Source organism: Chaetodon trifascialis, chromosome 16 (genome assembly GCF_039877785.1).
Source record: "Chaetodon trifascialis isolate fChaTrf1 chromosome 16, fChaTrf1.hap1, whole genome shotgun sequence".
Taxonomy (NCBI): Eukaryota; Metazoa; Chordata; class Actinopteri; order Chaetodontiformes; family Chaetodontidae; genus Chaetodon; species Chaetodon trifascialis.
Window position 1 is genome coordinate 4,637,444 of NC_092071.1, and position 14,894 is coordinate 4,652,337.

The following is a 14,894-nucleotide window of genomic DNA, read 5'->3' on the forward strand; positions in this document are numbered from 1 at the left end:
CTGCTGTTGTTGTTCTTTAGTGGAGACTAATGTCGGCCATATTTCATGCTGTCTGAATATGAAAACAAGAAATGCCCTTGGCAGTATTCTAACCGCGACAGGCCTCTTATGCATAAAGGGAGTGCAGGTTTAACATTTCAGGGAGGCTTGTGGTGGACAAATATTTTGAGACCTCTCAGAAAAGCCAAATCCTCTTCTGAACTGTGCAGCCAGACTGAGAAAATGATTTGTGTGGCTCCTCATTGTAAACATTGCGGATCAAGAAAACATTTTTATGCTTCAAGTGAGAATTTTTTATTGTAGTTTTCTTTCCCACTCAGCCTTCTCTAATACTTTGAATCTCCACAAAAGTACTTGGCTGCAGAGGAGGTTTATTGGTTGCGTGTGTCAGTATATGCGCAGGTATCCCGTTGCACATGTTCTTAATAACATTAAGAAGCGAGGAGGTTTTGATGAAGGAATGTTGTGTGCCTGTTTGTGTGTCTTGTCCAAGTGTGTGTTGAGCTGGAGCATTATTATGAGATGTGTGCGCTCCTCTTAATGGGTTTGATAACATGGCTGTCAGGATAACAAGAAGGAGTCCAGAGGAGCATTCATTTAATCTTCCCACATTGTCCCTGACTCCATAAAGCTTCCTTTTTTTACAATGTGATGCCAGGTAAAACCACAGCAGGTGTCACTGATGCACTTTTAAATAACGAGGATTCAGAGGACCTGAGTTGAGGAGATATTTTAAGTTTATGGGATGGTTGAGATTACAGTCCATAACAATGGTAATGAAATGTTAAAATCGTGCTGAAATTTGAATTTTAGACACTTTCTGTGCCAGGAAATCAACTAACTGGATCATTTCTGCCTTTCTGAACTGCATCCATCAGTGAATCTTGAGTTTATGCCTTATGCCTTTATGCCCAACCTGTCTTTGGTTGGATGTCTGTACTTTTCATCAGCACCGATGTAGCGGATAGCCTTTAAAATATCACAGTCAAAGTGAGAAAAAGCCACATTTTGCTGCAAATCTGTTGAAACTTTGGTGACTGGGGCCATATGGTGGCTATTCTCTTCGCTGGCACACTGGCGTCTCGGTTCCTCACACTATGATGAGATCAAAAAAAATCCCAAAGCTTCATTTCATGTCCGTGAGTAAGCTCGCAGCCACGTTCACACACACCTTTTAAAATCCTTTTTCATGAGTGTCACCAGCAAATGAGCGGCATATGAGAACAGCAACCTCCGAGGGTGAAGTCAGGCAGACGGGTAGAAGATGAAGAGGAGGGAAACATGAAAAAAAAATCTGTTTTCCTTCTCTCTCATCCAGACACTCAGCCATTTAGCAGTAATTAAAATGGCCTCTTCCAAGAGTCACAGATAATTAATAGCCTGTATGTGTTTCCAGTTTTCTCCCTCCAATGTTTTTTTTTTTCTCCACATGCAAATGTAATTAAACTTCATAAACAGGCGACTGATTAAGTGCAAATATTTGCCCTCTTAAAGCGGGCGGAGCATGAAATGTTTATAATTGAATCAAATGCTGTTTTGCTTCTCGCTGTTTGCAGAGATTGAAGCCAAGGAGGCCTGCGATTGGCTGCGAGCGGCCGGCTTCCCTCAGTACGTGCAGTTATTCAAAGGTAAATACGAGGCTGTCGGTGTAATCCTGCGCCGCACAACCTGCAGAGTCAACTCCAAGATGATGCAAATTATGATTCTCATTGTTCCGTTCATGTGTCAGACTGCAGGTTCCCCATTGACATCGAGTGGGCGAAGGGCGATCACCACTTCCTGGATAAGGATGCCCTTGATTCACTTGGCAGGTAACAGGCTCGTGCAGATAAATATGTGTTCAGTTTCGCTCCTATTTCAAAACGCTACACATGAGTTCTGGACACAATACTTCAGTGCAGTTTTACTGTTTTATATTACAGAGTTGGTCTTATTTTGACCCCTTCAGCTCCCCTCACACTTTATGTATTTCAACAATTCAGGGGATACGGTGTATTTGAGAGATTGAGGACTATTATCAGTTTAAGCAGCAGCAGTATGTTGTCATCAGTGCAGATGAAACTCTGAGCAGTTCGACGCCCTCTGAGCAATACTGAAGATTTCAAGGCAGTCTGACCTAAGGGGGCTTGTATTTTCTCTCCTCTAATGGTTCCCATCCTCCTTCACCGATGCAGAAGTGTATTCAGGGTGTGACATCATCGTGTGGTTAAAGGTGCAGCAGAGCTCTTTTGACCCCCCCGACAGTGGAAGATGCTTTTCTGCTGAGTGCTACTTTAACATGAATCAAACCGGTAGTTTTTCTTGGCAGGGACGCTCTTTCATGCTCCATGATCACTTACTGATCTGTGGCCAATGTGATGCTCCATGGGAGCAGCCCTTGCTCAAGGGCACCACAGTGGTGGTAATAAAGGACGGGCATGAGCCACAGTTTCTTCAGATGTGTCCAGCTGGTCGAGGGATTGAACTGGCTGCCTTCTGGTTAAAAGTTTGCGTCTTTACAGGCCGCTGCCATTGCTGCAGCACATACAGTAACCACCATATGTGACTTTTTCTCGTTTCTTTGTAAAGACATAGTCGCAATAGCATTTTGAAACATCACTCCTCATTCAGATGTTTTCATCTGTGAGAGAAATTCTCGGCAAAGTGTAACACGCTGCATTTTGACGATACTGTAAGTGATGAATATTATGTAAATGTTATTAATGAATGACACTTCCAGTGTAACCACCATCCGCTTTCCTCTCGTCTTCCTCTTTCAGGAGATTAAGCACTTTAAACAAATGCGTGGAAATGAGGCTGGAGCCACGGAGATCAAAACGCAGAGTGAGTGTTGAGAGCTAACACCGAGAAACTCAAACGCAGCAGGACGCTCGTACAGAAGCAGCCGGAGCCGTGGGGGGAGTCCCACCATGAAATCTCCACTTTAAGCATCACATGATTTGACAGATACTGATCAGTCCTCCTCCTCCTCCTCAACAGTTCCTCTTTCTAGGAGAAAGTGAAGTGTTCAGAAAAGACAGAGAGGAGGAAACAGAGCCTGAAGTTATGAAGACTTAATGCAGTTTTTGTTTTGGGCGCCTGAATCTTAAACGCTTCACTTTGACACATTTATATTAATGTTATGTGATATGATTTCAACACACAGGCTGCATCAAACAGCCACGGAAAGGACCCAAAATCTTACACTTCCCATAATGCAGCTTTTTATTTAGGCCGTCCCTGCCTGGTAAACACATTTATGGGTTTTGCTGAACCCACAATGAATAATTCTTTTCTATCCAAAACAGTCCAACTTCATTTTAAATTCTAAATATAAAGTTACCCCACATGCTGCAGATACTGTGAGTGTAGCTTTTGCAGCGTGTGATGTTTGTATGATTTTGTCTGTGTGAATATATAATGATGTTCATGCTTGTATGAATTATTGAGAACAGCTTTGCGTTTGTGTGTATTTCAGGCCTCTGTGTTTGTTTGAAGGCTTGTTTTCTGTTTGCAGATCGTTGCTCGTGCCTACACGTCCCTCCTGTGCATACATTAGTGTCAGTGCGCATTCTGTTTGAATATTTGTGCCAGATTCAGATTTCTGCGTTCTTGTCTGTGTGTCTGCGCCGTCCTTCTTCTTCCAGGGAGACGACGGTGATGAAGAAGACTTCTGCGCCACCAGCCCCAACTGGACCTACGACAGGCAGACACGACGATGGCGTCGCCTCGACTCCACGGTGGACATCCTTCGCCTGTCTGACAGCCCCACCGGAGCCCAGGATGTGTCTCTGGGTGATGTGAGCGACCGCCATGATGTCTGCTCCATCCAGAGCTCCAGCAGCACAGAGAGCGAAGGCCACGACGGCCAACACAAGAGCCACAGAGATGCTGCTACCAGCACCACCACCTCCACAGCTGCTACTGCCAGCACCACAGACGACCAGGAGACCAGCAGGAGCTCCTCCCGCTGCTCCTCCACGAACAAGACGCCGTCCCTGGACACCTCGTTCAGTGGACCCCCCTCCCCCGGTGGAAGTGGTGGAGGATCTTCCATTATGATTATGGAGGCTGAAGGCTGCTTTCCAGACAAACCGCCCAGGAAGAAGGGCACCAGTTTGCTGAAGAAGATGGAGAAACTGAGGCTCAGGGGCACGACCGGCCTCCTCCCTTCTGCTCACAGTGGCGGCAGTAACGGCAGGAACAGGGCCCGGACCATTATCAGCGGACCAGTTCTGGTCCAGGAGGAGGAGCGAATGGACAGGCTGCACTGCCCGTCAAGGTGAGGACTGTGGATTTACAATCTTTCAAAAACCCAGAAGATCATTTAACCGCCTCCTGTCCGAAATGACCTACCTGAAATAAATCGAGTAGATCTTCACAACTACAAGGGCTGTATGGATAATCTTGGTCTCGAAAGAAAGCTAAGACCTGTGAGATTACTACAAAAGTGTCAGAATCAAGATATGTGTTACTGTGTCAGAGTAAATTCACCTTGAACACAGCAGTCAGTAGCCCCCCCCACACACACCAATTTGGTCATTGGAGGGCCAGGACCCAAGTTCACCAGAGAAACACCAATGACGATCGAGAAGGAAGTAAGCCCACAGATAGTGTATTTCATGTGAGCGCTCCCCCCACTTTAGAAACCCCCTCCTCTTTATGTAAATAACCAGGACCATCGCAGTCGATCTCAAACTAATGCAGAGTCATAGGAGGAGACATTAGCAGCGTTTTTTCGAGCTGGAATATAACTTTTGACCATAAAACAGCAAAGGTAAGACTTTTTATGATTTAGCGAAACATTTTTCTGCTACTCTTTGGCTGCTGGCTCGCCGAGGTATCGTCGCACAGTGAGGAGGCAGACATCTTTGTGACCGTCAGACTCTCTGCTTTCATATGATACCAGGCTTGTGTGGCTTGTGTGAAGTGGTGAAGTGAGAAGTGAGGTGTTTTCATTACATGCCCATATAATTTATTTCTGTATGAATTATGTTTCATTTGGGTGCCAATGCTTGGTAGAGGCTTTTAGCTGAGTTGCTCCCCGTCATTCTGGTATGATACATGTTAGGATTGGTGCTTCCTAGTGTGACCATTGATCATCTGAACTGCGTGCATCTCACCCAGCCCCCTGTACAGGGGGCGCTCGTATTGAAAACGGTTTTATGTGCAATACATTTTGAACCAGATCCCCAAGTTGCAGTTTAGTCCAAAAAAAACTGCTTCCTTCATTTAGACTGAGCTTAGAAACATGTCACAGATGTTTTTCTTGTGTCATGGACGGGCTGCAGCTGTAATTGTTCAGTTATACCTCCCTGAATGTCTCCAGCCTGCAGGTTCGACCCAACAGCCGTGCATCTTCCTCGCCCTCGTCTCCTCACACCATCAGCAGCAGCAGCAGTAACAGCCACTCGGAGAGCAGCAGCACCGTCAGCACGCCCAGCCCGGTCACCCGGGTCAGGAGTAACTGCAAGCGCTCCAACAGCAGTGTCGGGGTCGGCGGTGGAATGAACCGGAACAACCAGAACCACACAGGAACAGAGGTCAGTTACGTTCAAGGATATGAACATGGCCTTACTATTTTACTTTTTCCTTTTGCTCTTCATTAAACCTTCACTCATCCGTCTGTTCACCCTCTCAGGCCTACAGGAACCAGATCAACAACAACAACAACAGCATCCACGAGAGTTTGGTCTTCCAAATCCCCCACAGTCACAAACCGGGGACCTTCCCAACCTCCCTCGCACACAAACAGACCATCCTGTCCCCCATCATCGACAACACCTCCGTCAACTGGAGGACCGGGAGCTTCCACGGTTACCGGGGGCGGCACAGTTGTCGCCGTGGCACGCCATCGCTGGCCACTGCTGACCAGGCCCCCTCGTCTTCTTCCTCCTGCGATGTTCCGAGCCCGCTGGCTGCGCTGGATCACCGGCTGAGTATCTACGACAACGTGCCCGACGAGCAGCATCTGTCTGGAAGTGAAGGGGGCAGTGGTGGAAGTGTCAGTGATGCAGAACGGATGGGTGAGGAGTCACAGGTGAGTCAAAAGACTGTTACTGCACTGACACTCGCATTTCATATTTAGATTTGTATTTTTTCAGGGGAGACTGAGCTCACCTGGCAAACATTCTCTGATATTTTGCAAAGAGCTTGACTACTTTAGGCCTCAGTGTTTGCAGCATGCTAGCCAAACATCTTCAAGGATGGACAGTGTGCCATTAACCCCATTTGAATGATTTATTGCATCAATAACACAAAGATGAAACAGAAGTCTTTTAGGCCTGCAGTTAAGGTAATAGCATGGATGTCTTGTGACATCAAGTAGGTCCATCCTCAAAAAATCAGCATAGAAAAGGATGATGAGTCCTCCCAGTGTCCTTCTTATATGAAATTTCATATTAGAGGGCAACAAACTGACTGCTGGGAACAAAGCTCCATCAGAGTGGAGCTGCTCAGGTGCTGAACAGGTGAACTGTTTTGAAGGGCATCAGTCCTTCGTGCTGAACCTCTGACTGTCACTGTGTTGGATGAGAGGGTTCAAGGGCTCAGAAATGCTGCGGTTATATCTGCTGTTCGACCTGGCTGTGACTAACTGGTTCTGTGGATGAAGAATGAATCGCCATCAAGGAACAACGTGTACAATATATTATGGTTATTTTGTGTAACAGGGCTGTAAAATTCTGCTTCTGCTTCACCAACCAAATACAGATTTATACATACCAAAAATCAAACAGAAGCAGCTGTTCTGCCAATTTTGTGTTAAAAAGCATAAAGTCGTTCGTTGTCTCTCTGGGAGTTTATTCTTACGCCTGCAGACGGAAGATAGCCCAGAACAGGGGAAGCTGTCAGGTTATGTACAGCACATAATCTTGTAAATAGGATGACATTGGGCACGTCATAATGTGTTGTTCAGTCAGGACAATGATCAATCAGCAGCTTTGATCATGCAGGATGTTCTCTCAATCAGTATCCGTGGTGTCATGGTCAGCAGATTAACACATGAAAACATAGTTAATCATTTGGCTTTAAGCGGTGAAAGCTTACGACTGAGCAAAGAGAAGATGAAATCATTTGGTTCACGATTGAGGAACGGAGAAGCTGAATAATAAGAAATCTCATTACAGAGCAGACTGGGCCTCTCCTCCTGCCTCTCTACGAAAATCCTCAAAAAAAAATCTCAAATGAAAGCCTATAGAAACACAGGTAATTCAATCAAGGATATCGATTCTGCTAAGCGAAGAATATGGAGTTTTCCCATAAAGCCAGAAATCATTTTGCGAGGACTCATATCAAATTCCATTTTCGATTGAAGCCATACAATAATCTCTGACTGCTTATATGAATCATCTCGCTTCAGACGTGTTTCTGTCCAAAGGAGAAGAGGAGCCATTTGGAATAAAGTTGGAACCCTCTTTGACAAAAAGATGGCAGCCGTGGAGGCGAAACTCGACATAAAATATCGTAGAAGTCATTGACGGCTTTTAAGGAACCAGTTATTTTTTACTTCAGATCCTCTGAGACACTGAGTAATACCTCTCCTCCAAATGTGATGTATGGCCATTAAATCCTTGATTTGCAAACTCCTAAAATCTGCTGAATCAGTCAACTGAAGGGAAAGTTAAAAGAAGTACAGTACTGTTAAAAAAAAAAAAAACTTTTCTATGACAATTTAAGTTTTTATTTTTCTTGATTTTGAAAAGTAACTAAAACTTCAGAAAAAAATTGAAAAGTTGTTGAATTTTCTGAAAGCAAGAGACAAAAAACTGTCTCAAAAGTCTATTTTTTTAAGTCTAAGTTTTTTTTTTTTTTCTTACGATCTTTCGTCTCTCAGGTGAGTCGGCTGTTGGCAGGGGAAGACGTTCTCTCGGCTCTGGACAGCGTTTTGGAGAGGATCAGCGACCTCCAGCAGCTGGTCTCCACCTGGTCTGAAAGTCTGTCCGAGGACGACTGTCAGAGAGGTTCCTCCTCTTCTACTTCCTCTTCCTCCTCCTCTTCTTCATCCTCCCAGGACTCACCTGCCCACGGCTCCTCAGCCGCTTCCCCCTGCCCGTCCTCCCCCAGCCACATCCACCTGGAGGTGCAGCAACCGGAGGAGGAAGAGGAGGCAGAGAGCGGTGAGAAGGCACCGGTGAACGGAGAGGAGCCAAAGATGAGATTGCCACAGCCCAGAAGCAGGTGAGAACGGTTGGAGTGTAATGCAAGAAAACTGTTAAAGCCGTTAAATTAGTTTTTATTTCTAGAGCATGTCATATTTCACAAGCAATATAACTCAAAAGTGTCTCACAAGTGTTGGTGAAAACAGATCAGGGTCATTAAAAAGACAAAGAACTCAGGAACAGGAGAAGTGACATGAGTTCCTCAGTTTAAAGCAATTTATTTTGGCAAATATTAGCATAGAAATTCAGGTCCGGGAAGCACAAAGAAATTACCGGACGCTTTAAGTTTCCACATGTGAGCCTTTGTGTCCAGCGGAGCACTAATAATGACAGAACGAGGATTTATTCCCTCAGGCGTCAACTAAAGTGAAGGTGGAGTTACTGTGAGGCTGAAGATAAAAGCAGTAACCACATGGTGAACAGCTTTGATCGCCCTCTTTATATTACTGCTTTTATGTCTCTTAGTTGTTGCATTCGTTCTCAGATATAGAGCAATAAAGAGTTATGAAGCCTCTCCTGTGATGTAAAGTCAGCCACATCGTCACTGAGCGCTGATGGACGCTGCTCCTCTCTCCTTCCTCTGTGAGGAGCGTTGGCCTCTTTTATGCATATGAATCTGTTTTATTGGGGTATCTAAATAGATTATATAGAAACCATTGTTTTCATTTAGCTGCTTTATATTTAAGTTTAACCGCCACTGTGTGTGTGTTTGCTGTGTGACCAGCAGAGTGAGCCAGCAGCTGCACTGGTCCAGCGAGCAGAGCCTGCCCTCCCTGCCCACCAGACCCGGAGTGGAGAACCAGTCTGTCTCCCAGTTCCTCCTGCTACAGAAACTCTCCCTGCTCAAACTCACGGCTCTGATGGACAAATACTCCCCGTCCAGCAAGCAGGGCTGGAACTGGTAAGAAGTGTGGAAGGAGTGCGGTGATTTCATGGTTTAAAATAAATGTTAGTGTTCAGCAGAGGTGGAGGGCAGAGGTGGAGGGCAGAGGTGAGGGAAGGTGAGAAGTAAACTCTGTAAAAACAACAGCGTTCCTGGATTGTTTGCTCCTGCACAGCTGCGTGGAGAAACTTCTTCAAGGAAACAACTGTGGAAAGCAGGGCAGGTGGGTAGGCGGAGGGTAAATATTTCAGGCAGCCTATTTAGAAAATTCATTCATTATTCATGGCTCAGGTGCAACCTTTCCTCGGCGTAAAAACATCATGCTTCAAGAGAAATAAACCCCTTTCCAAAAAAAAAAAAAACCCAGAGAGGACTGCGGGTGCCTCACCTTGGATCTATATTCCTGGAAAATCAGAGGGAAGTTCCTTTCTGCCCGCTGGTTAACTGCTGAGGCATTGTGGGTTATTTTGGGCTACTTTCTCTTTCTTCAGAGGGTCACACCGTGTCTCTGTCCTTTCTCAATCTCTGTACTCACACTTCTTTCTCGCCCGCTTATAGCAAGCATCTCCAGGGTCTGACATTAACCATGGCCTCATGGCCGGTGGCCACCAAGTTTTAGCAGGTCTCTTGAGAAAGAGACGTTCTGGCCTTTTTGGTCCTGGCTAGCTAACAACATGTCAGGACTACTGAAATATGAGTTTACTAAGTCTACTCAAACTGCTACTACTCAAACACGATCCTTACAGAACAACCAGAAACTCAAGTATGTATTGTAGGTTTTCTAGTGGCAGGGAGCAAGTGAGGCAGAGGCACGGTGATGAAACCCAGCATTAAACCGTCCTCAGGGATAAATTATTAAAGACCTCAGTGCTCATAAGCTCCAACATTACTGGTGCTTTTGAACATTTTGCTGTAATGTATCATCGTGCTGCAGCATCTCTTCTGCTCTCGGTGTCGGGGCTGAGCTCCTCCATCAACACTCGTGACTGTGAAGGCAATAAAACAAGTGTAAATACTTAAACAATACGCATGCTCACCAAACACAAACAAGTAAACATGTAGAAAAGTGATATTTGATCCACCGCTATGTTTTACACAACCACAGCGTGCTAACACTGTGCAAACAAGCTAAAACAAAAGCTGGCTGTGTGTAATTGTTCAGCGCAGTTTGCCTGATTTCTGAAAGTTTCATAAATTCGTGTAAAGTTGCTGCTGGCTGAGCTGAAACAGCCTCTGTGCCAGCAGTGCCTGCAGGCAGCGATTCACAGACGACTGATCGATACTGGCTGATGTCTGTGTTCTTCATTCTTCAACAAAAGGGGTTTTAAGAGACTGTGAGTGAATATATGTACCGTATCTTACAAAGAACTTGAGTTTTCACTTTGAATAATTAACTACATACTGTATGTTCACTGCAGATGTCTATGATCTATTGCAGTTGCACAGTTCAGGAAGGCCATGTTAAGCTGCATTAAATTTGTTTAAAATTGTTTAAGAATAGGCAGTTTTGTGCTTCATTTGACCTCTTTTTACTGATTCTTTACAGCAGAGATGTCAGTGTAAGGTTAGCACAACCCATGGAGCCACAGTAGCCACATTTATGGGAAATAAGGCGTGTTGAAACAAGGCAGGATCATCGTTTAATGTTAACTGGGTTGCCAACAGTTTAGGTCCCTGTCAGTGTTTGTAACGTCCCTGTAAGAGCTCAACACATATTTGGGATTTTGGATGCAGATAGTGTCTTTTAACAAAGAGTTTGCAGAATGTTGAGCTCAAACTGCAGCTTGTTTAAAACGTTGGATGCTTTCACTGCACTTTGTGACACACATGGATTTAATGAGATCAGCGTTTTGCCTCCTACACTGTTTTTGGAATAAGCCTTCATGCAAAATTGAGACAAATTCATTTTAAAGAATAATAAAACACTCAGATATTCAGCTTGTTTACTCTGCTTAACATTTGTATTTTCTAATGTGTTCTGAGTAAACACATGACCTGCTTGTTTTATGCTTTGGTAGAAAACCAATTAGATTTTTGCCGAGGTTGTTATGCTCAATGAGATAAGGCTGAATGTGGGAACTGAGCATTGCGCAGAAAACCCTGCTGAAATTACTCCTCACAGATATTCGTCTTTAATTTTGAGGATCAAACGTGTGTTTGGGAGGTGGGGGGTTCGGGAAAAACAGCCGCTCTGTGGCAGCAGCTTGAAAAGCATCAGCGAGGCTTCCTGTAGTTCAGGTGTGCTGTGTTTTAGCACATCAAACTGCACCATTTTACAGAGTTTAAACTTTAATAAATGGCATGAAAAGGAGGGAAAATGAGCAGAAATCATGTCAGACCTGACCTCTAAGGGAAAAAGAAAGAAAACAGCAAGTTAACGTTTGCAGAGAGTTTCAAATGAGCACAAACTCTGAAGTGCAAATTTCTTCCTGTGAACATCATGTTCTTTCACCTCAACTGGATTATGTGACAATAATACGTCTCAGACACATTGTCCTGTTTTATTCATCCCACAAAATCTGGTTAGTTTGGGCAGGTCACATCACTCTTTATGGGTTTTGCAGAGGGCTCGATCCAAATCGAACAAAAACTGGAAGTGATACGACCCGACCGTCAGACACATGCATGCGCTGTGAGTAAAAACTGTGTCGCTCCAGCAACGTTACGCCAAAAGCTCCAGCAAAAACAGGAAAAAAAAAATCTCTTCGGGCTTCAACAATTAGCTGAAGTCTTGTCATTTCAATGATTTAATCACTGATGCCAAAACGAGAGCTAGATGATCAAAATACAGCAATTAACTGCTGATTGAGACGGCTGATACTCGGAGGCACTTTCCTCAAAATAGCCGGTTTGTTTCCGAGAGCCGCTGTTAGATATGGAGGGAAAAAAAAGGGAAGTGAGCTGAAAAGCGTTTAGAGTGCATGGCTGATACCATTTTCTCTTTGTGACTGTGCACTTTGTTGAAAGCCGAGGGGTTGGCGTGTGTTTTTAGGATGATGAGCCGAGCAGAGAAGAGGTTTCATTACTGATCGTCGGAGTGCTTCGTGTGTCTTTTCTCTCCTTTTAAACGTGACCATTAAAAGGCTGCACTCTGCCCTGCAGCTTTCAGAGTTAAAAGCTAAAAAGCATTACAGCTTTCTATGCAGTCTTCCAAACAGGTGACTTTTCAGGTCCCCTGCATGTGGAACAACACAGGTGTCCAATCGAAAAGACAACAAAAAAATCTGTCAATAGCATTTATGGTTAAAAGGTTTCTGATATCAGCTCAGAAACATGAACAAACTGGAAAGTCTTTCCAAAAGTGCAGGCTCTTTGATCCACATCCGTGGTTTCTCCATGCATGTGTTTCCTACAGAGCTGATTTGAATGGCACACACATTTCAGCGATCACTGGAGACTTATGCAATCAAAAAATGTTTATTTGGCTGTTCCTTCAAAAGGAAACGCGCCCAACAGCGGCCAAGTTTTTTACACTTGACTAGTTGAGATTACGAATTCCCCTGACATTTGCAAAACAATTCTTGAGCGTACTTTAATTTCCATAACTTTTCCCTCAGCACCAGCCCATGCTGTCTGATTGCTTCGTAACAGTCGCAGGACTGCAGGATTTGATGGACGTCCCTGTCATTTGCAGGACTGTTCCTAAACCGCTGAGGAAGACCAAAGTGATGGAGATGAAAGGTCGGCGGGTGTTTGGGGTTCCTCTGCTCCTCATCGCCCAGCAGACAGGAGAGCCACTTCCTCCCAGCATCCTCCGAGCACTGGTCTACCTGAGGAACGAGTGTTTGGACCAGGTAACGGAGCAAAAGTGGCCTTTTTTACGACAATAATTGAAAAGAATGTCATCATTTTCAATGTCATGTTTTTGTGATATAGAGTAAAAAAAAAAAAATGAAGGAAAGAAATACCACAAAATATCAACTTCTTTATTTTGTATTGTATTGTCTCTCAGGTCGGTCTTTTTCGGAAGTCGGGGGTCAAGTCTCGTATCCAGTACCTCCGTGAGCTGGTGGAGTCTGACCCAGACGGCGTTTCGTATGACAGTCAGTCCGCTTTTGACGTGGCCGACATGGTGAAGCAGTACTTCAGAGACCTGCCTGAGCCCATCTTCACCAGCAAACTCTGCGAGTCCTTCCTCCACATTTACCAGTGTGAGCACTCGCTACTGTTATCATGTGACTCCCATTTCTACCTGTGTGAATCTTCATTTCTCACTTTGTAAAATATCCGCTGAAGTTTGGTTAAAACATCTCGAACACAACACAAACTAATATGAACCAACTGTTGAGGTTTTTGCATCACTAGCTAGCTGTGTGACTCCAGGATCAACCTGCTAGCATGCTAAGATTTAGCTTCTATTTGCTAAACGCTAACACGCAATAACTAGTGTGTTTGTCTGTCAACTTTTTAGTATGTTTACAGGTTAGCATGCTTTGCTAACAAAGCAAACGTGCTACCAACTAACTTGCCAAATGTTTCTGTACAAACATTAGCATATTAGCATTTTAAGGTGTATTCTGAATGTGAGAAATGGCCCCAATGTGTCAACGACTGTGTGGGTTTTACCTGTAATCTTAGCCTGTTAGCATACATATCAACCTCAAAAATGACCAAATTCTACCTTTCTTTGGTCCATCTTCTTTTTTCTGTTCTTTATGTGCAATTCTTTGCATTCAGTCTGAACACAGAGTTACAGTCCACAACATACTAAAGCAAGTTAAAAAGCTAACCATGTAGTTATGCAGATGTTTAACAACAGCATGCATTAGCATGTAATCACTAGCACACATATTATCCGTGACACGCTGAGATGCTAACGTTAGCACACTCGATTCATTTCATGCCCGGATTAACTGCAACTATATATTAAAAACTTTCTGCTTACAGATTTTCCCAAGGATCGGCAGCTGGTTGCGGCTCAGGCGGCCATCTTGCTGCTTCCTGACGAGAACAGGGAGGCGCTGCGAACGCTGCTGTTCTTCCTGCGGGACGTGGTCGCCTGCGTGGACGAGAACCAAATGACGCCAACCAACATTGCGGTTTGTCTGGCGCCGTCGCTTTTCCACCTCAACACCCTGAAGAGGGACGCCAACGCACCCAGGTGAGCTGAGGCCACAGACGCCGTCAAATTTAATCTGAGGTCAGGAAAAAATGGAGACGGGTGGAGGGAGTGTGGTGTGGTGTCTGACCCACACTGTCACAGTTACATAAGTCTGAACAGCAGTTACATAAGACCTCTGCTGTTCGGTGTGCAGTCCGCTCTGTGTGTCTTGCTTTAATTTGGACTAATATAAAGAACATGGAGATTTCTCTGAGACCCATTATGTCTCTATGATTTTTCATCTGGAGTTCATTTTCTGACAATGTAGCTCATCAGTGCTGTGCTTTTCATCACTTCCTGGATATTAGAGTGTCCTGGAACACATCACTGAGGACAGTTTTAAGAATTTATTCATTTATTTGAGATATATTTATATCGTGATTAATTTATCAGGGACGGTGCATGTTAACAGACGTTCGCCAAGAGGCTATTTTTCATCTGCAGTCGCTGGACAGATGTTACAAAGTCACCTTAAATTGTCCCCTGTGAACAAATAAACCTGATCCAGCTCAGATTAATGATCATGAGCAAGTTTCAGATCTCTAGTTGGTTTTTATAGTGTACAGAAATGAACACTGCCTGGAAGGTGGAGTCCCAATCTTTGAAAAATAGCCCTATAATTTAAAGATTACAGACTTCATAGAGATGAAGCTAAAATGTGCAAAACCACTCAAATGAGCCCTTGAAGGAAAACTCAGTTTTTAACAGCATGGGTCTAATTTTTATAGTTTTGTACTTTGTACAACGGGACTGTAAACCAGTGGTTCAGATG

At 44.3% G+C, this 14,894-nt stretch overlaps 2 protein-coding genes across 4 annotated transcripts in view; one reads left to right on the forward strand and one right to left on the reverse strand.

Annotated features, from left to right (window-relative positions):
• The window catches only part of rars1 (arginyl-tRNA synthetase 1), a 448,982-nt gene that overhangs the window by 354,573 nt on the left and 79,515 nt on the right, over positions 1 to 14,894 (reverse strand). The window lies entirely within an intron of this gene.
• LOC139345121 (rho GTPase-activating protein 7) overlaps positions 1 to 14,894 on the forward strand; it is a 95,984-nt gene that overhangs the window by 69,335 nt on the left and 11,755 nt on the right. For 2 of the 3 annotated variants that reach the window (XM_070983614.1, XM_070983616.1), the window contains exons 2-12: positions 1,557 to 1,628; positions 1,730 to 1,811; positions 2,760 to 2,823; positions 3,627 to 4,261; positions 5,309 to 5,522; positions 5,621 to 6,019; positions 7,814 to 8,157; positions 8,863 to 9,039; positions 12,656 to 12,815; positions 12,974 to 13,172; positions 13,909 to 14,122. In XM_070983614.1, the coding sequence (XP_070839715.1) occupies positions 1,557 to 1,628; positions 1,730 to 1,811; positions 2,760 to 2,823; positions 3,627 to 4,261; positions 5,309 to 5,522; positions 5,621 to 6,019; positions 7,814 to 8,157; positions 8,863 to 9,039; positions 12,656 to 12,815; positions 12,974 to 13,172; positions 13,909 to 14,122 (2,560 nt within the window). The remainder of the gene's footprint in view (positions 1 to 1,556; positions 1,629 to 1,729; positions 1,812 to 2,759; positions 2,824 to 3,626; positions 4,262 to 5,308; positions 5,523 to 5,620; positions 6,020 to 7,813; positions 8,158 to 8,862; positions 9,040 to 12,655; positions 12,816 to 12,973; positions 13,173 to 13,908; positions 14,123 to 14,894) is intronic. The other variant, XM_070983615.1, reaches the window with a different exon arrangement.